This window comes from Nasonia vitripennis (genome assembly GCF_009193385.2).
Source record: "Nasonia vitripennis strain AsymCx chromosome 1 unlocalized genomic scaffold, Nvit_psr_1.1 chr1_random0002, whole genome shotgun sequence".
NCBI lineage: Eukaryota > Metazoa > Arthropoda > Insecta > Hymenoptera > Pteromalidae > Nasonia > Nasonia vitripennis.
Genome location: NW_022279588.1, coordinates 4,012,171 through 4,035,469, shown reverse-complemented (window position 1 = coordinate 4,035,469; position 23,299 = coordinate 4,012,171). Strand labels below are relative to the sequence as shown.

Here is a 23,299-nt window from a genome sequence, read left to right as displayed (position 1 = left end):
TGTTCTTCCGCCATTTAATTCGGAATTAGAAGAATTTTGTTTTTAGTTTCTAACTATGTCAAAACAAACAAAAAAATTCAGCTTGACTTTTAAGATTTCATTTTGTTATACTCTAAAGAACTCAAATCTCAATCTTTAGCAAGATTGTGCAATTTCTTGCTGTGCTGTTGAACGCCTCAAAATTACCTCGATTTTCGTCACTTTTTTCGCTCTATTGCTATCTAAAAAATAAAAGAGAAATATAATTTGTAAATAGGGCCCTACCGTAAAACATGCATATCTGCCATTATACAAAATTGTGAGAGTATCGTACATAATAACTCGTCTAAAACAGTGAGTTATTAACTCGTACGCCGACATGGCTGGCTTTCAAACACTCAAAATTAAAATTTATTTTTTAAAACAGGTTTAAGATAATTATTTTTTGGACGATCATAATAAGTTATTTATATTGGAGTAAAAATTCTAAGATACAAAAGATCTAAATACAAAAGAATTTGAAAATTAAATACCTGATTTGTGAAATACAGAGTTTGAAGTAGCGAGTTCATGTAACACGTTGCACCTTGATTTTTCAATCCGACATATCCAGTATGCTTTTTACTATCCCAGCTAACACCGTGAGGTGCATCGGCTACGACATGAACCTGAAAGTGTCAAAGGTTAGTATAAAAAGTTGACTAGATCGTTCACTATCAGAATCTAAGAATTTAAATTTTATAAATATATCTTTATATCATAATAATAGTGTTTTAGCTGTCTCCACCAGTTCCAGAATTCTCCCCCTCACTTACTTTTCCTTAATTGCCCCCCTCCCCTTATTTACTATCCCTCAGTTGCAACCTCGACTGCAACCTTATGCATCTAGACACCTTTAATGGACAATATGCACATCTTTGCACCAAAGTCTAAGAAACTCACGCCCTAGACCACATTATTAGGAACCCTAAAAACCTTAACACTACCTATGGCTGATGTGCATATGTTTTTAAAACTGTGGCGCTCATAAAGTAGGAGCCCGGAAAAAAACCGCTATGCGGTTTGGATAGCTCCTGGAAGAGAGGTCCCACTGGAAATCCACTAGCAGGACTACAGCTCCTGGTCGAGTGTTTCGAGAGCAAGCACTCACTCTTTTATGTTAAAACGGTCTGTGTAATGTTAGTTGGGAATCACTTGTAAAGTACTCTGTAGTGGAAATACCACCAGAGGGACGCTGCTTCTGTGTAGCAGGAGCTTGGAGAGGAATCTACTCCAGACTCCACACTCTTAGAATAACCACGCAGTGACAGATGGGTGAGTGAATAACCACACTCTTACTACCACACCTGTTTGTCGTAGAACCTAATTAAGGCAGGGATCCGCAGTCCCATCCAAAAGAGTATTACGATGAGGAAAGGGGGTAAAAAAGTAAACAAGAAGCAAGTAGCAAACCCGAAAGTTAAAGTTGTGGAATCAACAACTTTGTAGACATGGACGATAAAGCAATAGAAAACGAAATTAATTAGAGAATTTTTATAAATAACAAAAAAATAAGTAATTTTATATTTAAACGAAAACAAAAAAAAAACTGAACTGCAGATGGTTATACGTGCTTGCTGACGTATACAAATATGTCAGAGAAAATAATAACAGAATATATGTTGGCTACCAAAACTGTAAAGTATTTGACTACTGTAATGTAAATCCCTGTTTTAAGTGGTAGGTTCAGCCACAATGGTGCTAAGTGTACAAATGACACTGTTTGTGCATAGTTCTTGTGTGTTGCTTGCAAGAGATCATAACATGAAAGAATGCCAAGTAAATGAGCATAAATGTACGAATTGTGTTTTTAGAAACTCAAAATAAATGACAAAGTTCAACATAGATCATGTAGCCACGTTGCCACCAGTGTGCAATTGTATCTAACTCACATATATCAGACAGGCTAAGAAGAAAAAAATAACAAAAAAATGGATCAAGATTTTGATTTAAAATGTATGAGCAAGTTTGAATGTGAAATGGAAAATAGTGAAGCGCTCAACAAGTCTATAATGAAGAAAAAACCGCTGCCAATTCATTGGCACGTAGCTTCCTCTAATTAAATGTATAGGTCCGACTAAATTTATAAATAAAAAATTGTTTTAATATACAGTATATTCATGCCTTTTATATGTTAACGAATACATTTTTCTTTAATGTCAGCAAAACCACGCTTGGAGGTATGGTTCCATTTAAATAATCCATATCCCAAAGAGTGAGTGAGAAAAATTGGTTTTTACATTTCAGCTCTTTACTTGAGAACCGATCAAAGAAATCGTCTAAAATTTTAACAGCAGATAGCTTTTTTATGATGAATCAATAAATAAAATTTTAAAGCATTTGACTACATTGTTTTAGAGATATAAGGTATCAAAACATTTTCAAAAAACAATTCAAACCTTAATATCTTAAGAACCATAGGGGTTTGAAAGCTGCGCAATAAATTTAGCCAAAACACATAAAATATCTGCATTTTCCCAAAATCTCAAGTACAATAAGTCCTTTTTACGTCCGTAATCAAGGCACAAAAAAAAATAGAACATTTTATCAAATCTTTCATAAAATAAAACGATGTATCATTTGTACGGTAACCTGATAGTTATAATACCCTCAATAGGGAACATACATGGTTTTGCTATATACATATAGATACTATTCAGTAGAAAATAGCATAAGAATACGTTATGCGTCAATTTTTTGCTGATTAAGTACCTCTAGGCCCTAATATAATTAATTAAAAATTCATATGTGTAAGTAGTTTTTAAAACGGCAGCTCTCCAATATGGCGGTTCAAAGGATAAAGACCTAACCTAACATACGGGCATTTGAGTGCATAAATTCAGTCATCAAGAATCTATTTTGATTTTGAAGCATTATCTCTCATCTCTATTATAATTTCGGAGAAAACAATAAGGTTATTTTATGTATTAAAATTTACATACGCTTATACATCTGTATATATTTTCATTCTTCGCGCCGCCATATTGATCACGTGAGCTCTCAATCGTTTAAACGTATTATTAGCAAACTGAATTTTCAAAACAATATTACTTAACCAATATTGCAGTAAAAATCGTAGCTCTTGTACTTTTGTGTAAGATTTATTCTTAACTTTATTTTAAAAAAGGTTTTATAAATCATGTCTGTTCCCTATTCTATCAACTGCAGGAATACAAAAGTTACCACAATTATAGTGAAATCAACAAGAAAGATGGTGTCATAATGTATATAAAAAATTACATTTGTGATGATACTGCAATAGAAATGTCTGATAGATTGAGTGTTGTAAGTCCAACTACTAAACTTATGACCGAAGTGTCAATTAATATTTCTGCTATGTACAGGTGTCACGATATACCAAAGTCTGAATTTGTAAATAGTTTAAGAAAGTTTTTGTCGAAGCATAAAAATATAAAGAATCACTGCATATTTGAAAATTGTAATATAGACATTTAAAAAAAAAATGTAGTACTAAGCGAATTAGGTGAAACAACAATTAGACAGAAAATTCTTAAATATCTTGAAAACCATTACATATCATATTTTAAAGGAACTAGGAATGAAGGCGCGCTTCGCGCGCTCTTGATTCTATCTCTGTCTAATAACACTGGTAGAAAATCTATCACAAGTGTTGGGCGGCACACTAACGTTTGCTAATATTTTATAAGCATGTAACATGTTACTAAATCCCTCAAAACTATTTTTTAATAAATATATTAATAATGCTCAATGTCGTCATCATTGGTTTGAATAGTGAATTTGAAGAAAAGTTCAGTATAAGAGTCAGTGGGTTTGTCTATCATTAAAATGCCATTTATTTGCATTATAAAAAAGCTATACAACTGAAATTTTACACAGATACTTACTATGCTTCCTAGAAAACATGTAACCTACATGATTATGATTTAACTGTTTTCATTCATATTTTAACATCGAGGTCCATATGAATTTTTTAATTTAGCGTATCAAATTTTGCTTGTAGACAGTTATACAGAAACTACCATCTCTAGCATATTGTATTTCTGGATTCCATTGTATTTTTACATGAAGAAAGTGATAAGTATTTTAGCTTTTTTGTCAAGGTATTAATTAGAATTTTGACATTTAACAATTGTGAGAGATTTTGAGGCCGGTACCTGTTTCTCTATTTTTGCATTTTTTTCTCATTCGAAAACTAACAGGTCTAGAAAGCTCATATTTTGCATATAGATTTCTTTTGTGATTGTGAAAAGATATTTAAAGTTGAATCAACGTTATATACTTTTGTGTTCGACTACAACACCCATGATAATTATTTAGTCCGATAGCATGAATTTGCATTCACATCAGTGTCGGAGTCGAAATCAGAAGTTTTTCAGTTAAGGTCGCTTCAACTTTAAATATCTTTTCACAATCACAAAAGAAATCTATATGCAAAATATGAGCTCTCTAGACCTGTTAGTTTTTGAATGAGAATAAATGCAAAAATGGAAAAACAGGTATCGGTCTCAAAATCTCTCGCAACTATTAAAAGTCAAATTCTAATTACCTAATACCTTGACAAAAAAGCCAGAACATTTATCACTTTCTCCATGTAAAAATATGCTAGAAACCAGAAAGACAATGTGCTAGAGATTGTAGTTTCTGCGTAACTGGCTATGAGTAAAATTTGACCTGCTCAATTAAAAAATTCGCATGAGCCTGGATGTGAAAATATGAACGAAAACAGTTAAATCAGAATCATCTAGGTAACATAAGAAGTGGCAGTGTCATATTTTAGTTGTTTGGTAGCCTTTTTACAATTCAAAGAGCATTGTATAATGATAGACTTAAACTTACTGACTCAGATACTGAACTTTTCTTTAAATTCACCTCTCAAACCTCACCGAGGGCGACTTTGGGCACAGAGACACAGTATATCTTCAAACTCTTTATTCTTTTAATTGAACTTCTCACTGGCATTTAAAAAAAAACTAAATAATATTCACACACTTGATTACTACTTCAAATAGGGTTAGAATGCCACTTTTCAATACACATGTTGTAATACTACACACTCTTGGTAATGATTAATTTTTACTAAAATATCTTGCTAGTTATATTACACATATTTTATCTGTTATCAAGGTTTCCATATTTCATTTTAAACACCTCAAACATTTCTATCAGGGTTATGAGTTATGACTGTTTTGAGGTTATGAATTTAAAGCGCGGTTCTGATCACGTTGCCTAGGCAACCAACCAGCAACCAATCAGAATCACGTATTAAATGCTTCACAACAAAGGCCATCATTTTTTAAAGAGAGGATTAATCGTCCCTCGCTGGACTTGAAAAAAGGTAAGTGTGTTGATAATAACACCGGCACACAAAATAAAAAAAGTTGTCTGCGCGAGAAATCAGACCTATCTATCTTTATGTTTTTCGGGTCGCTGAATTCGAATATAAGGTCAGTTAGGCCCCATCATGTCAGGGTCAAGGTCAGTTGGAGGTCAAATTAAGAAGAAAAGGTTTAAAAAAATTAAAATGCCATATATTTATGTTTTTTTGGTCGCTGAATCCAAATCCGGAATCAGTTTGGCCCCATCTCGTCAGGTTCAAGATCAGTTCAAGGTCAAACTGAGAAGCAATGATTAAAAGAAATAAAAATGCCAAACATTTATGTTTTTTCGGTCGCTGAATCCGAATCCGGGGTCAGTTTTACCCGATCACGTCAGGTTCAAGGTCAGTTCGAGGTCAAATTGGGAAGTAACGGTTAAAAAAAATTAAAATGCTATATATTCATATTTTTTTGGTCGCTGAATCCAAATCCGGAATCAGTTTAGCCCCATCACGTCAGGGTCAAGGTCAGTTCAAGATCAAACTGAGAAGAAACAGTTTAAACCGATTAAAATGTCATATCAAAACTTTCCAAAAATGGAAAAAGATACCGAAAAATTGTAAAAAATCTTATTTAATCACATAATATCTTCCTTGTGTACAGAGAAAAGTTGCTTTCGTTCGATTCTCCATTACACTTATATCTTGATGAAATTGTTCTCCCTGTTCTTCACTGACATCTCCTAGATTAAGAGGGAAGTAATCAAGATGGGAATGTAAGAAATGCATTTTATAACTCATCAAGCAACCCAAATTTTTGAAATTCTCCAACATTTGTTCAACTAGTTCCTCATAGTTCTCACTCTTTTTATTTCCTAAAAAGTTCTCACGAACAGTTTTAAAACTTTGCCATGCGGTTTTTTTTGTGTCGTTTATTTTTGTGATAAATGTTTCGTCTTCAAATAGAGTACGAATTTGAGGACCATCAAAAATACCTTCTTTTAATTTAGCTTCACATATTGCGGGAAACTTTTCTCCCAAATACTGGAAACAATCGCCATCTTTATCCAGAGCTTTGACGAACTGCTTCATGAGGCCAAGTATGATATGAAGTGGTGGTAGCAGATAGTTTGATGGATCAATCAATGGCGTACGTATAATGTTCCTCGATCGTGGATCAAAATGTGTTCTAGTTGGCCATACTTTCTGAACGTAGTGATTTACTCTGTCTCTACTATCCCATAAACACAAGAAGCAGGGATTTTTAGTAAAACCTGATTGTTGTCCTAAGATCATGGTTGCAATTTTAAGATCACCACAAATTTTCCATTGATGTTCCAAGTACTTTATTTTTTCCAATACAATTTATAAATTTTTATAAGTCTCTTTCAGCTTAGTCGAGTGAGCTATGGGAATGGATGCAAACCTGTTTCCGTTATGAAGCAGAACAGCTTTCAGACTTCGTTTTGACGAATCAATAAAAAGTCTCCATTCCTCGTCTTTATACGTATTCGGTTTTATTGCATCGACTAAACCTTTAACATCTATACAATATACAAACGAATTCTCTTCATCGTTCGTAAAAAATTCCTAAATTCTTTTTCTCTATCTCGATAAAAAGAGGCCGTTGTTCCTTTTGCTAACAGATTTTTCGTTTTAAGAACTGACGCTAGATATTCTCCTCCATCTTTAGGTAATCCTAAATTTCGAATAAGATCACTTAACTCTTCTTGGTTAAAGGTTTCTGGAGCTTTTCTTGTACTAGCTGGCAGGTATTCTTCGTTTGAGGATTCTTCGTCAGATTCTTCTTCAACCTCAGAACCTTCTTCGTTACAGGACTCATCAACTTGCATTTCTTCTACTTCGCCTGAGCGTTTCACATCCATGGGTTCGATACTACAGGTTTCACTACTGAAGAAACGTCTGCGTATACAATTTTAGATTTGGTAGCCGTGTTTAAACCTTTGGTATTAGTCAGTAAAATAGCAGTCATTTTGACACGTTGGAGAAGACCATATCATTGGTTTTGTAAATTTCAAGTTTCTTTCTGTTTTATCTCTTTCCCAGCGTGTTACCATCGTATAACAACTATCTGCTACCACCACTTCATATCAAACTTGGCCTCATGAAGCAGTTCGTCCAAGCTCTGGATAAAGATGGCGATTGTTTCCAGTTTTGGGAGAAAAGTTTCCCGCAATAAGTGAAGCTAAATTAAAAGAAGGTATTTTTGATGGTCCTCAAATTCGTACTCTATTTGAAGACGAAACATTTATCACAAAAATAAACGACACAGAAAAAGCTGCATGTCAAAGTTTTAAAACTGTTCGTGAGAACTTTTTAGGAAATAAAAAGAGTGAGAACTATGAGGAACTAGTTGAACAAATGTTGGAGAATTTCAAAAATTTGGGTTGCTTGATGAGTTATAAAATGCATTTCTTACATTCCCATCTTGATTACTTCCCTCTTAATCTAGGAGATGTCAGTGAAGAATAGGGAGAACAATTTCATCAAGATATAAGTGTAATGGAGAATCGAACGAAAGCAACTTTTCTCTGTACACAAGGAAGGTATTATGTGATTAAATAAGATTTTTTACAATTTTTCGGTATCTTTTTCCATTTTTGGAAAGTTTTGATATGACATTTTAATCGGTTTAAACTGTTTCTTCTCAGTTTGACCTCGAACTGACCTTGAACCTGACGTGATCGGGTAAAACTGACCCCGGATTCGGATTCAGCGACCGAAAAAACATAAATGTATGGCATTTTTATTTCTTTTAATCATTTCTTCTCAGTTTGACCTTGAACTGACCTTGAACCTGACGAGATGGGGCCAAACTGATTCCGGATTTGGATTCAGCGACTAAAAAAACATAAATATATGGCATTTTAATTTTTTTAAACCTTTTCTTCTTAATTTGACCTCCAACTGACCTTGACCCTGACATGATGGGGCCTAACTGACCTTATATTCGAATTCAGCGACCCGAAAAACATAAAGATAGATAGGTCTGATTTCTCGCGCAGACAACTTTTTTTATTTTGTGTGCCGGTGTAATTGTTTCGCCACAACGAGTATTATTCAACTTAAATCCTTCAAATTGAATAATCTGTTAAATGACCACTACCCGTTATCGGTTAATATTGATAAGCTTAAATTTCAAAAAGATGAAAGAGTTATCACACACATTAAGTACAATAAATTAAAAGATATTGCTAAAAGCCTTAAGTGGCACGCGTTACTTGCTATTCGAGACCCCAATGATGCAATAAATAAACTAATTAAGATGATACATTGGTTTGTTTAGCGCGCTACATGTAATAAAAATCTTAATAGAAAAAATAACTGTTCGTTACCTAGAACAAATTAGATAACCGCAGCAATACAAGTTTATTGCAATATAAGAGAAAAATTGTATGAGCTATGAAAAAAAAATGTAACAAAACCTTTAGTAATAAATAATGCAAAAACGCTAAAGTAATTGCTTTTTACATAGAGCAACCGTTGGAATGCGTTTTTAACCTGTGTATCCAACAATCCACGTGGAATGTAACATAATATCAAATAAGCTATTTGGATTTGTTAAAAACAGAGAAACGGTTGACGCTTTGAATTCAAATGAAAGCCAACATAACGGGTGTGCGGTTGCCTCCTAACAAGTGTCCCAGCTATTTCAATTGTCATAAACAAACGAAAGCGTTAACAATCGTTTGTATCATCTACCATGCTGCGTATCACCCGGGCTGCTTAGCGCAGAAAGAAAAAATTACTGGCAAGTGAGTAACAACCTAATGGTCTGCCCAGAACATAGCTACAAGGACATAACCTCAAAAATTGAGGACTACAGTATAAGTGAGTCAGCAAAAGTGTTAATTGCACAAATAAAGTTGAAGAAATCCGAAGAAGTCAGAAAAGAACTCTTAACGGAAGTAACAAGTTCTGCACAAGATCTACTGGATTGTGATATTACTGAGAAGTACAATATATTGAAAGCTGAAAATCTACTATTGGAGCAGCTAGTCGAAGAACTGGGAGAAAAAAACAATTTATTGAAGGAAAAACTTGAAACTAAACAGTATAATTATGTATCACCTAGGGTATCTTATGCTGAGGTGATAAACCAGCCCAAACCGCTCCGTAAAAAAGTGCCAAAAATAACAGTGAATAACATGGGCAATATGTCTATAGATATGACAAAGAAAGTTATAGAGTGCTAAGCGCTTGAAAAAAAGATCCAAACTAAACATATGTATTATAATAAAAAAAAAGAACTATTTATTAATCGTATAAATAGTGATAGTGTTGAACTAACCAAAGCTGTCTTAAAAGAAAACTTACAAGGAGTTTGTGAGGTTAGGAAAGAAGAACTCATAAACCCTAAAATAAAAAAAGTTGGTTTCGACAACTACATGAACCGGAGTCCAGTTGAGATAGAGAGTGATATCAACTCGAAGAACTTTAGCAGTTCTTCAAATAAAGGCCTAGCCCTGCATATGTACAGAAGCAAACGTAGTGATACAACCACAGTGTTAATGCAGGTTTCGTCTAAGATATACAAGTTCATCAAGAAGAATAAGAGCAAATTTTTAGAGAAGAGCAAAGTCTACATCTATTTAAGAATAAGACCATGTTTCAACTGTGGTAGATATGGTCACAGTGGAAACAAATGCAAAAATAATACAGTTTGTCTAAATTGGGTAGATAGTCATAAGACCAGTGCCTGCACAAACAATATAATAAAGTGCTTGAATTGTGAATATTCAAATGTTAACTACAACACAATATTCGACATTAAACATGTTGCTAGTGACCACAACCTATGCAACATTTTCAAAAAGAAAATAAACATATACATTGATAGAATCGACAATCCGATGCAACCTACCTTACCATCTGTGATCCCAGTTTACCATGCAAAAATTTATCAACAACCTGAACAAGGTCAAGGTCTAACGGAAATCGAAATAAACAAGAAAAAGCAACAACAAATCAAAGCTGGAACAACTGAACAACAAGGTCGACGGAATTCTGTAAAGAGACAACCGCCGTTCTCTACGCAAATTCAATCAAACCAGAAAGGATCAAGACTTAGAAGCGGTAAAAATTTAAATAGATAAAATGGCTACTTTCGAATATTTAGACACTATAAGTAAAGATTCAATTCAGAAAGAGAGAACTTTAGTTAAAATTTTATTTGAAAGTCTAAGTATCAAACCATCTGGTGTAATATCCACTGAAACTTTTGAACAAGCTAATCATAGTATATATGAACTGATAGGATCTAATGGGAAACATGACTGCTATTACAATGATAGCAGGACAAATAAAAATGATGGGGTTATAGTCTTTGTTAAAAATAATTGAGTACAAAATACCGAAGTAGTTGAATATGGTAGAATTAAGATTGTAAATACTAGAATTAAGATAAATAGTAACAGTAATATTGAAATATTATCCATATACAGATCTCACAGAATACCAAAGACAGAATTTATAATGGATCTGAATAAATACTTAACCAAAAGAAAAATATCAAAAATCATCTTGTAATTGGTGAGTTTAATGTAGATCTGTTAGAATGCGATTACATGAGCCAAGAATTTTTGTGCAATTTTCTAGAAAAAGGTTATAAACCTGAATTTGTTGGTATAACAAGACCACCCATGGGCATAGCCAAAGGATCCTGCATTGATAATATATTGTTGTGACCAAGCCTGAAAGTTTTGCTATTTAAACGCTAAAAATCGCGCATAGCGAACCTTAGAAACAGATCAACGACGTCACGGATGTTCGGCATATCTTCAGTCTGATCGCTGATGAGCTAAGTCGTATACGATTGCAATAGAGTTCGAGTTTGAGTTTCGCTTTTATAAATAACGTGTTCTTATTTAAGTTAACCCGTACAAGGTCATAACAATATTTATAAAAACTAATAAAATTGACATAGTTGCCTGTAAACTGAAAGTTACAATAACAGACCACTACCCTATTTGTATTGCTGTCAACAAAATGAAATTAGAACAAATTAAACCTATACAGATTTGAAACTACAACAGAATAAAACATATCGCGGCTACTATAAACTGGACTGAAATATTGCTAATGCAAGATCCAAATATAGCCATAAATAATTGAAGGGGTCCAGCCTGGGTTAAATCCTACAAAAAAACAACAAAATATTCGTCCGATTAAATTTTTTTCTTTTTATGTAAATTAAAAAACAAAAATATCTACTGTAAATATTTACACTATGCACTACGTCTACTGAGAAATATGATATATATACCATACAAAATCACTGACCAAAATTCATGACATTTTACTATAAAAATAAGTGTTATTAATTAAATGTTGTTAGCAACAAGTACAGTGTGAAAAATATTAATTTAATTTATTAGCTACGGATACAACGTATGAATAATAATATTTAATTAATATTTTTCAGAAATGTCTTTCATTAGGTCTGAGGGGACATGTTTAAAGAACATTTTGAGCCCAGGTAGAGTAAAAAAGACGGTCCGGATCTTTCACAAAGCCGTAGCAAGTGTCTAAAAACACTTATTTTTATAGTAAAATGTCATGAATTTTGGTAAGTGATTTTGTATGGTATATTGTAAATATTGTTAATAGATATTTTTTGTTTTCCAATTTACGTGAAAAGAGAAAATTTTTTTGGACCAATATTTTGTATTTTTTTTTGCAGGATTCAACCCAGGCTGGACCCCTTAATAGATAAGATTAAGCGGTGTGTTGAACAAGCTAAATTGAACAAAATTGTCTTAATCAATCATCCCATTGTTACAAACAATTCAGCTATAATGCATTTGAAAGAGAATAAAATTACCTACTTTTCATCGTTTGGTCCTTAGGATGGACCGTTTTGTTCGACAGATAAAATGAAGAAGGTGATTTTTTTTTAAATGTATATCTCTGAAACTAAACATCATAACCTCCCAAAAATTATGTTGATGGATCACGTGTCAAACTATATCCCACTAAAATTTCAAGTGATTTGACCACTTATTTTTTCAATAATAAATCAAAAACTGAAACAAATGAGTTTTTTTTGTGCCTCGATTACGGACGTAAAAAGGCCTTGCACTTGAGATTTTGGGAAAAAGTATATATTTTATGTATTTTGGGTAAGTTCATTGCACAGCTTTCAAATTCCTATAGTTCGTAAGATATCAACGTTTTAATTTTTTTTTGAAAATTTTTTGATTCTTTATATCTAAAATAATGTGGTCAAATGCTTCAAAATTTTATTTGGTAATACTTCTAATAAGTTTGATTGAAAAAAAAATGTAATGTCTTAAAAATATTAACTTTTAACAAAAGTAAACGGTTAGTTGAGTTTGATTTATTCTATATTACAGTGAATGTCAATAATAGTATGCAAGATAATAATTTCGATTGAAACTAAATTACAGATCTAAAAAGAAATATGGTCAATCGAATAAAGTAAATTATAGTATATTAAATAATATAAGTTATACAATATTATAGTAATATTATAATATTATTTTATTCATAATATAATAAACACAGAATTGTTGGAATCAATTAAGTTCTGAATCAAATATTTGCTAACTAAAAACTTAAACAATATATTGATCAGATACAAACCATTCATGTGTACTTACTACGTATCTTACCATACCTGTTTCATGAATATTAAACTGAGCCTATCATTGAACATAACAATTTTGAGTTTGTGTTATATTATGTTTGCAAAAATATTGTTATAAACTCAACTTACTTTGATTAATCTCACTTTATTTTTCATATGTAATTTCGTTTTAATTGACATACATACATACTATTATATTACATTTGTAACTCATTACACATTATGTTATGAACATGCACAGAAAAATAATCAAACTCACGCAACCTTTTAATTTTTGTAGTAACTAATTAAAGAGACACTCAGTACCTTGCAGAGGTAAACGTGTTACCTGTTCGCAAGCACTGGCATTATATAATAAAGTACAAAATATAATAATACTTAAAATCTAGAATAACTTTCCTTTTTATGCTATATATAACAAACTAAAGGCATCAATCACATGCTTATTTTTTGTGCGTTTAACAATAACTTCCGTTGCTTATATTTTATTTCTCACGCAATAACAACAAATTTCAATTAAATAATTGTTATATTAAATTATGGCATATAAATTGTCAGCAATTCATTTTAATCTATTTCTTGATTAAATTCTTATCAGATGATTTATTTTTATCTACTACTTTTAGACTATTTGGTAGCGCATTATAGGTAATGACTGCTTTGTTGTTGGTATATTCCTATCCAAATTATCATACAATACTTCCGTGATATAATTCAACGCATCCTTAGAGCTAATATTCTTTCTGAATCCAAATTGATGCTGAAATAAAATATTATATTTTATGGACAAATTCATACAAACTATTGTAAATTATTCTTTCGAAAATGTTCGCAATGTTAGATATGCGTGAAATTGGCCTGTGATTGTTGATGACATGCTTCTCCTGCTTTATATACTTATATAATTTCAGTCTTTTCAAATGCATCTGAGAAACAACTTCCAAGAATCTTTAAAGTCTTACTATTTATCTTATCAAAACCACCGCTTTTTAGCTTCGGGTTGTTGATTATATTAATTACTTCACTGGTTTAAGACATATTAAATTTAGATTTATATCTGGTTGTTTAAATTCGGCATTATTCAACAAAATTTGTTCATTCTCATTGCTATCTCTACTTTATCCGTGAGAGCGTGGTTAGTACTTCAAGCTTATTTTTACATCTACCTTCGGGTGATACACGAGGTAAAGTGCTGTTATAGAACACGTGGCGGATTTTATGGTTAAGCACTTATTTTCATGGATAAAGCAAATAGCGAAGCAAAAGCACGAATTAGAAGTTAAGAAGAAAGATTCGAAAATTATTTTTAAAAGAAGTAAAAAAATTATTATACTAAAAAATCAAACGTGTAAAAATATAAGAGTAAAAGATTTAAATATGGCTAAGCAAGCAAAGTTTCAAGAAATCATGGTCCATTTTTGATGGAGCAAATTACTCAAGCTAGAGAATTAGAATAATGTTACTATTAGAATATAAGGAATGTAAAGACCCAGCAATTAGTACCATTACTAATGAATATGAAGATAAAGAAATTGAGTGGAAGAAAATAGACTGAAAAGCTTGAACGTTAATAATTAGTACAATCTCTAATAAACAATTAGAATACGTTGGTGAATGCACAACAGCATTTAAAATTATTAAGAAATTTGATAAAATGTATATGACGCAGTCGACAGCTCTGCAAATTATGTGCAGAGGAAAAATCGAAGAAATAAAATTAACAAACTACAATTCAGTAAAAGAATTTTTTGTCGAGTTTGAAAAATTAACAAACAAATTTAAAGCAGCTGGTGGAAAGATAGATGAAGCAGAAAAGATGAGATACTTGCTCAGAGCATTGCCTGTAAGTTATAGCTATATATTATCCCAGAAAAACAAAGAACCATTGACTACGTAAAGTCAAAAATAAATGAAAAGAACATGAGTTTTACTGATTTAGATAAGAAAAGTAATGTCAGTACTTTCGCAGCAAAAACCAAGGAAAAGTGCTACAACCGCAGTATACCTGGTCACTTTAAGAAGGACTGTAACAAAGGGCAACAGAGCAACCGAGGTTGAGGTGCTCAATTCAACCATGGTCAACAAGGTAGGCAACGAGGCCATTAACGAGGAAACTACAGAGGCCGAGGCCGAGGCAAAGGCAGACAACAAAGTCGATCCAGAGGGCAATCTTCAAACGACCAATCTATTTACACTTCTGAGTCGTGGAAAACACAGGTATGCAACATGGAGTCAAGTCAAGTAAAAAGTTTTAATGAAACTGAAAGTGAAAATAGTAAAAACTATGATAGAAGTCGTACGGTTCGCATTGTAAAAAATGAAAGATATTTTGTGAACTCTGTGGTTTTGAAAAATCCTGTTGATGTAAAATTACCAAATGGTAAAATGCTAAAAGCAACAAAAGTAGATTCTGTAAAAGTTTATTTCAAAAATTATTATAATGAAAAATGTGTTGGTTTGAAAAATGTTTTTTATGTTAAAGTTATTAAGCAAAATCTGTTAAGTTTTTCAAAAATAACAAAAAATTGTGCAATAGTAGCAAAAAATAATAAAGCTAAAATTTACAGTCAATCTAGAGAATTAATAGCTGTTGCAAACAAAGTAGATAATTTGTATTTTATCAAAAGTTTTGTAATTGAAAAACAAAATAAATAAATGTATGTAAATTCATTGAAATTAACCGATAAAGAAAAATGGCATAGAGCACTTTATATTAACTTTCAATATTTAAACAAATTAGTAAAAAATAAATTAGTTGAAGTATTTCCAGACAGAATTGAAAATGTCGAAATGAAATGTGCAAACCGTATAAAGAGTAAAATGTCAAATGTACCTTTGAGAATCATAGAACAAAAACTTCTGAAATTTTAGAATTAATTTATACTAATCTGAATGGTCCGCATAGCACAACTAGTTATGGTGAAGATAAATACTTTCTAATATTTGTCGATGATTATAGTTAGTGTACGAGAATTTTTTGCATTAAAATTAAAGCTGAAACAGCGAGTTGTCTGAAAAAATTCGTCAATTAAATTGAAAGCAAATTTAATAAAAGATTAAAGGATTTACGATGTGATAATGGAAAAGAATATACTGTGACGTTGCACACAACACACTAAGGCCGTCGCGAAATAACACGACGTACGAAAGCTGGATCTCTTAGATCGACAGCGGCTCAATATTCACTTTGTTTGATTGCTGGATCGCTTAGCAATCGACAGCGGCACAACACACTTCAAATATACAATTGCTGGATCGCTCGGCGATCAACAGCGGCTCAACGGTTTTATTTCGAAATGGCAAGATCATGCGAGGCCAACCGCGTCCCAAACCTCCAACATTGCGAGAACCAATATCGTCTCGACTGTAAATTAATTAACGACGCGACGCTACCACCGATACGCATAAATAATAACAGAAATTCATCCTAACACCAAGACATTGTCTACAAAAAGTTCCGGTTCTTTTTCGGTACATTTGAATTAGAATTGATGCTTTTCCTGGTAACGATGTCCCGTCGATCAGGGAGTCATCCTGGACACCATCTACAAGTAGTTACGATTTTTTTTTCAGTACATTTGACTTATATATGATGCTCTTCCTTGAAAGTATTTTTTGGTATACTTTATGTTTAAGTGATGCTCTTCTCTTTAGATGATGTGGCGTCGACCGGGGGGTCATCCTGAAACCTAGTCATTGTCTACAGTAAGTCAGGAGTATTTTTCAGTATATTTCATGGCGGAGTGGTGCTCTTCTTTGTTGATGATGTCACGACGACCTAAGGGTAATCCTGGCATCTGAACATAGTCTACAGGAAGATACAAGTTTTCTTAAGTAAATTTGCAGTATAATTTTTAATATAATAGTAATAAAAATTGCTTTCTGCTTCTGACAGTGTTGAGACTGTCGTGATTCTTAGATATAAATATTCCAATAAAAACGCCCGCATTGCATATCTTATATTTTAATTATATTTTTTTATTTTAGAACGCGAACGTGAGGAATTCGTGACCCGAGGTTAGTAAACCAGGAGATAAGCACATCCGAAGAACGATAATAGACTGATCCACCCGGTAATATCTATTGAGTGGACAAAAACCTTCCCTATCCGCAGAAGTGGGAGACCCACCTGAGGAGAGCTGCTCGTGTATTGGAGGAGATAAGTAGGGTATATCCACTACGCATGTCCCGCACACTTAGGTGAACCACGCAGCTATTAGACTGATGTGTGAGGTACTACCATCTCACCATGAGTCTCTGACCAGATATCCCCACCTAAGAACAGGGTACTACCATCCTGAACCAGTGAAACATCTGAAGGGGGGAGAGGAGTGGATGAAACTAATAAGGGGTTGCACTGGAGACATAATAGATTTATAAATGATAAATGTTTATTCACTTGATATATATATATATTTTTATAAGCAATGCTGGATCTTAGAGCCTAAATGAGAGAGAGAGAGAGTGGACTGCACGCATACTCTTCGAGAGCCTAGGGCTCATAGACTACTAAGTATGGAGGAGACCGAAGCAAGAAGCGAGTACTACCATTCGCTTGTTACTCAGTTGAGAGCCAGATAATTAGTGCTCGCTGCTGGCTCCGGGGCTCCTTTTATACCCGAGTCGCTTCCTCTCTTCTGTGTTACATGCGTACACGCTATCTACCAGCGCATAGGCAGACTATTTACATTTGGCTACTAGCGCCACTCAGTCGGTAACTTGCCTACGCCAGGCAAGGTATCTATTGCTGCTCTCTTATCCCCGGGCGGGGCCTCCCGCCTCGATGAAGATAACTCAGCCAAACAATAACTATTGTATATTTAGTCTTTATAATGGCGATAACTCAGCTAAACAATTAGTATTATATACAGGGTGGGACATTTTAATCAAACCAGTCTAATAACTCCTAAATTAAGCCATGAACAGAAAAATTGTTCCGATGAAACTTGTCCAGGATCAAGGGGGACATCTTTTTGTGCAATTAGTTTTGACCTTGAACTCAAATTTCAAGGTCATTTGAAGGTCAAAATTTTTTTTTAATAGGAACCCCTAATTTTGATAGCAGATTCGGAAAGAACAGGAAATTTGTATATTAGAAAGTATATTAGAAAATCGAGTTAAAACAATCACAATGCCATATATCTGTTGTATGTCTCTAACAACCAATCGAAGCAGTTCAATTAACGTGGCATCAACATATATATCATATCGCGCCTTTTTTAAGTTAATTCGTCTTATCGTCAGATCTCGATGTAAAGAACAGTGATGTAGTTGTATCTTGACGTCAAATTTAGTCTTTTTCATCCGGTGCTGTGTCCGTCGTAAATAAAACCTATCCCTTCGGTATTATGTTTAATACATCACATCGCATCAAAATAAATATATTTTTTCAATAACTACATAATATTATTCAATAACAATACATTCTTCGAATTTAATTTAAATGTAAATAATAAGTGTTATGTTTTAATGTTATGATGTAATTACTTTTGATTTCTAAATAAAATTATATTTTAATAATAATGGTATATTATATTATTATTGTTTTTGTTGCATATTTTCATTATTACAAATTTCTAGATGATATACAATTAAAACTTGAATCAATGTTTATATATAAGGAGCGAGCGTTAGCGAGTGAGTTTTTAGCTAGTATTTTTTTTATAATTATTGTATTATAGAGTATTAATAAATCAAATATAATTTATTATGTGAAAGATTAAATTAATTTAAAAAGATTTCCGAATATACTATACTTTTTGTATATATTTTTGTATTAGTGTTCAGTTTTCTGCGATTCTTTTTATCTTTTAATACATCCTCCTCATGTTCGCAAATAAACTCCTTAATTAAAAATAACTTTAAGTTATTTCTCGATGTCGTTCTTAACAAAGCAACACATAATTGACCATGACTGGATACTGTAGTATTGTAATATATTCCAACTTTGTCAAAAGATTGGCTTTGAGATCTCTTTATAGTCATAGCGACACTTAATCTCGTTAGAAATCGTTTTTTCATCACACAAAAAAGTATTTCATCTAACGATGGTTTTAGATGAAGTCGTGGCAACAAGACGATTTTGAAAGAAGATTGACTAGTAATGATTTCTTCAACTAATATATGTTTTTTTATATCTTTAATTATCATTCTTGTTCAATTACAAAGACCATCATCGATATCCGAATTTCTTAAACAACTAACAATCGTACTTCTTTTCAATATTAATTTATGTGGTGGTAATCCGTTTGGTGTCAACGAATCATGAAATTCAGTTGTTATTGAGTCTATCAAATAATTTCATAATTTTCTTTATCAATTCTATCATCACTATAAAATACAAAACTCTTTTCATCTATTTTTTTAAATATATTTTCATTAATTTTTGATATATTAGAATTTAAAGGCGATAAGGTCACTATTTTTCAATGATAAATCATTCAGATTAATTTTATGTCCGAAAATTTCTATAATTAAATCATTATTACAAAAAAATTCTTATAAAATTTTTCTAACATTATTTTATAATTTAAATTTTGTTGCATTTTTATTTTCTCCTACATCCAGGACCCAATTTTTAAATTTATGATCATCATTTTGTAATCTCAAATTTTCATTTAATGATAATTTTATGAAAGATAACCATAATTTACTTCTTTTTACACATAACTCTATTATTTTTGTTCGATTGCCATGGCGTGTATTATAGAAAGTGTTTGTCTTCCCTCCGAAGGGATTGTTATTACTACACAAATCCTGTAAAAATGTATTTGTTGCTTCAAAATCAGGTCTAGATACCATCGATATTTTATCCCATATTATAATTCTAACATTTTAAAACGTTTTGTGCTATTAGCGTATATTGTGTTGATAATATTATAGTATAACTTAAATACACACACTGACACACACACACACACACACACACACACATATATATATATATATATATATATATATATATATATATATATATATATATATATATATATATAATATATATATATATATATATATATATATATATATATATATATATATATATATATATATATATATATATATATATATATATATATAAGGGTGTATCGAATTTTTGTACGCACTTTCACGACTCGTAATAGTGCGGAAATTGTGGTAGTTACATGAAATAGAACGTCTGTAAAATTTAGGCGTATAAAGTCAATTGCTTCTGCTGTGTCTAAAGTCGAAAAGTCTAAAATTACCACATTTTCGCTTAAAAAATTTTTTTTAATTCATTAGCTAAGTCCATGCAAATTTGGAAAAAAATATCTATAACAGTGAGCATATACTTGAAGCATTTATTTTTATTTGCGTAGGTATCACTTCAATGAGATCTGCTCACCATGTTTCATCGATGTCTCTTAATTTAACTGAGCGACAAGGACAGTTACGCCTTGCAGGTTTATGGATTTCTTCCACAAACGATTCTTTCATGTTTTTTTACATAAAATGTACCTCGGGCGCTTTAGGCGTCCTCGACTCCAACTCGTACTCAAATCTCACCCTCGTTAGAAATCGCCCTTTTCCCATCCTAGTTGCACAATATACTATTATATTTGGTCAATTTTGTAAAAACCCTCCAAAACTCGTGAAAAGAAAAAATTTTAATCTATTTTACGGTAGAAATGTTCTTTAAACTTAAATCATTCAAGTTACCGAAAAAAAAATGTATCATTAATTTACATTATATGTATCAAATTTTAAATAGTTTTTAGCAGTGAAAGAACTTAAAAAAGTCCGTCCGTCCGGATTTTTTTGCATTTATTCTACAAAACTTGATGTATTTTATAAACAAAAAACTATTGATTAATATAAACAGGTACATATGATAAAAATATACATTCCTACTAAAAAACATTTTCAAGATTTGGTCCAGGTAAATTAAAAGCTGTTCAAGCAAAAAAAAATAGACGTAATTGATTAATTTGTTTTTATATTTTTGACACACACATACACACACACACACACACACACATATATATATATATATATATATATATATATATATATATATATATATATTATAACACTTGGTTAATACTTTTCTGCCGTGTTATAACCAGGGCCAGAAGGACCCTGTTTATTGTAAATTAACGTCGGGCGTGCAGAAGGCACGGCTCGGCTGACTCAGATCATGCACGTGTTTTTACACGAGCCCGCGGAGTCGGCGTAGGTCGGGTCGTAGGAAATAACACACGAGAAGTTAACTACACACGGAAGTGCAAACGCCACACACTTCGACGAACGATAAAGAGAGACGAGAGATATTGTACTTACAACTCAGTAGTGGCAGTAGTACTTGACGCAAACGGACGTGGTCCAGTCTCGGACGTGGAGATGCAACAGTTCGGACGGGCGTCGCAGCGACTCGTCGGTAACGCATGGACGAATATCGTTCGCTCTCAAGATGCTCGCAGGACTCACAACAAACCCGCGTATAGTAGCAGCGCGAGCTACTCGAGTGGATAGCGCAGCGAGACTAACTCTAGTCGCGGCTCTCCCGGCCGTCGGCACATCGTTGACATATCTCGCCAACGCTGTGCGGCCAGGCGGCAACCGCGCTACCTATGCTCTCACTCTCTCTGTCTCTATCTTGCCTCGTCTCTCGTTCTCGTTCGTTTCGGCGCTCGTTAGCAGCTTGCTGAAACAATAATCTTATTACAATTAGTACATGATTAGCCGTTAGACATTTGACGTGCACTCGGCCGTCACAATATATATATATATATATATATATATATATATATATATATATATATATATATATATATATATATATGTGTGTGTGTGTGTGTGTGTGTGTGTGTGAATAAAGATTACTTTAAGATTGGTCCAGATGAAAGGGATGCTGCAATTAAATATTTGTGCAGATATAATATATATTTTTTTTAAGTTATTTGTTTGTGAATATGAAATGAAGATTTATGTATTCATGTATATCACAAAATGTTATTAGCAAATTCAATTTACATAAAAGGGATGCTGCAAATAATTACTAGCGCAGATATAATCGTTCTTTTTTTAAGTTTTGTGTTGGCACGAAAATTCGCGGATAATGGCGCTCTCGTCGCACTCGGCGCGTCTCGCACGCATCTTTTTAAACACGATATTGAGATATTGGCATTGTCTCCATAATACCACACCGTTCAATTGTGTCCTCTCCGGTCATTACGCGTCTTCCTGTAAAACCAAACGGCCTGCACGTAAGCGGCCGAACGCTAATGGGGGTCTGGGGAGGCCCACTCGCCGTCGGCTGGCGCGACGGCCTAAGCTCGGCCAAGTACTTTACGACGGGTTTAGCCACGCTTCAGCTTCTTTCTTCCGACCGCTGTGACGCTTGGGAGGGAGAAGCGGGGGAGGAGAACCGACGAAATTTTCCACCCACAGAAAAAGTTAAAATCAGTCTAGTTCGCTCAGCACTGAGGTTCAGTTCGATCCTGGTAGAGATCTGAAGCTCGGAGCAGACACCATAACAGAATATTGCTAATTCAAACAAGTCTTGTTTTTCTTACACGTTGAATCTTGCCAACTCGCGCGCGCTTCACCAGGTCGATTATCGCAAAATCTGACACTGCGACTCCTGTCAGTTAAGGTTTTAGAATTGCCGACGCGACGAGAGCTCTCGCCTTCCTATCCCGAACATCCCTTTCACGCGGTCACCGATACCAACGGGAGACACGTCACGTGCTCCCCATTCGTTCGACGCGGTCGCAAGGCCCGTAGGAGACGCATATCGCTATCCTTACATACACTCACACTTCTATACATCGATCCACACCTTATTTTCGAAAATAAAATTATCTTTATTTCATAAATTCAGTTTCGAGAGAGGGGTTTCATGCCGCAAGGCTTTCCTCTCTCAAAAGCCCTAATAAATATTATCATTGTGACTCTAAAATAGTAAGTTTATTTACCTAAATTCCTAACCAATTTCAAAAACATTAATCATCGAGTATTCTCCATGTTGGAGCGTTCTCGAACTATAAAACATAGTTATTTGTGCAGGTATAATATTTTTTTAATTCTATGTGTTCGTGAATATGAAATGACGCATATGTATCTCAGAAGATGAAATCTGCGGTTTTGTTCAATAAAAAAGGAATGCTGCAAACTTGCAATACCCCGCACACGATCCGCGGATTAAATTAAAATCAAATCAATATAAAATAATTCATAAATTCTAAAGTAACTCGACTATTTCTCAGAAATCCAAGAATGCTCCACTGCCCCGCTCTGGCACGTAAACAACACCGCAGAGTAACCAGCAGCGGCGGGAGAGCATAACAAAGATTGCGTAACAAGAGCGAGCATGCACCGGCGTAGCTCTTACC

At 33.2% G+C, this 23,299-nt stretch overlaps 1 protein-coding gene across 6 annotated transcripts in view; it reads right to left on the bottom strand.

Moving 5' to 3' along the window:
* Positions 1 to 23,299, bottom strand: part of Usp7 (ubiquitin carboxyl-terminal hydrolase 7) — a 611,141-nt gene that overhangs the window by 466,949 nt on the left and 120,893 nt on the right. For all 6 annotated transcript variants that reach the window (XM_032601215.1, XM_032601217.1, XM_031921170.2 and 3 more), the window contains 1 exon segment: positions 513 to 647. In XM_032601215.1, the coding sequence (XP_032457106.1) occupies positions 513 to 647 (135 nt within the window).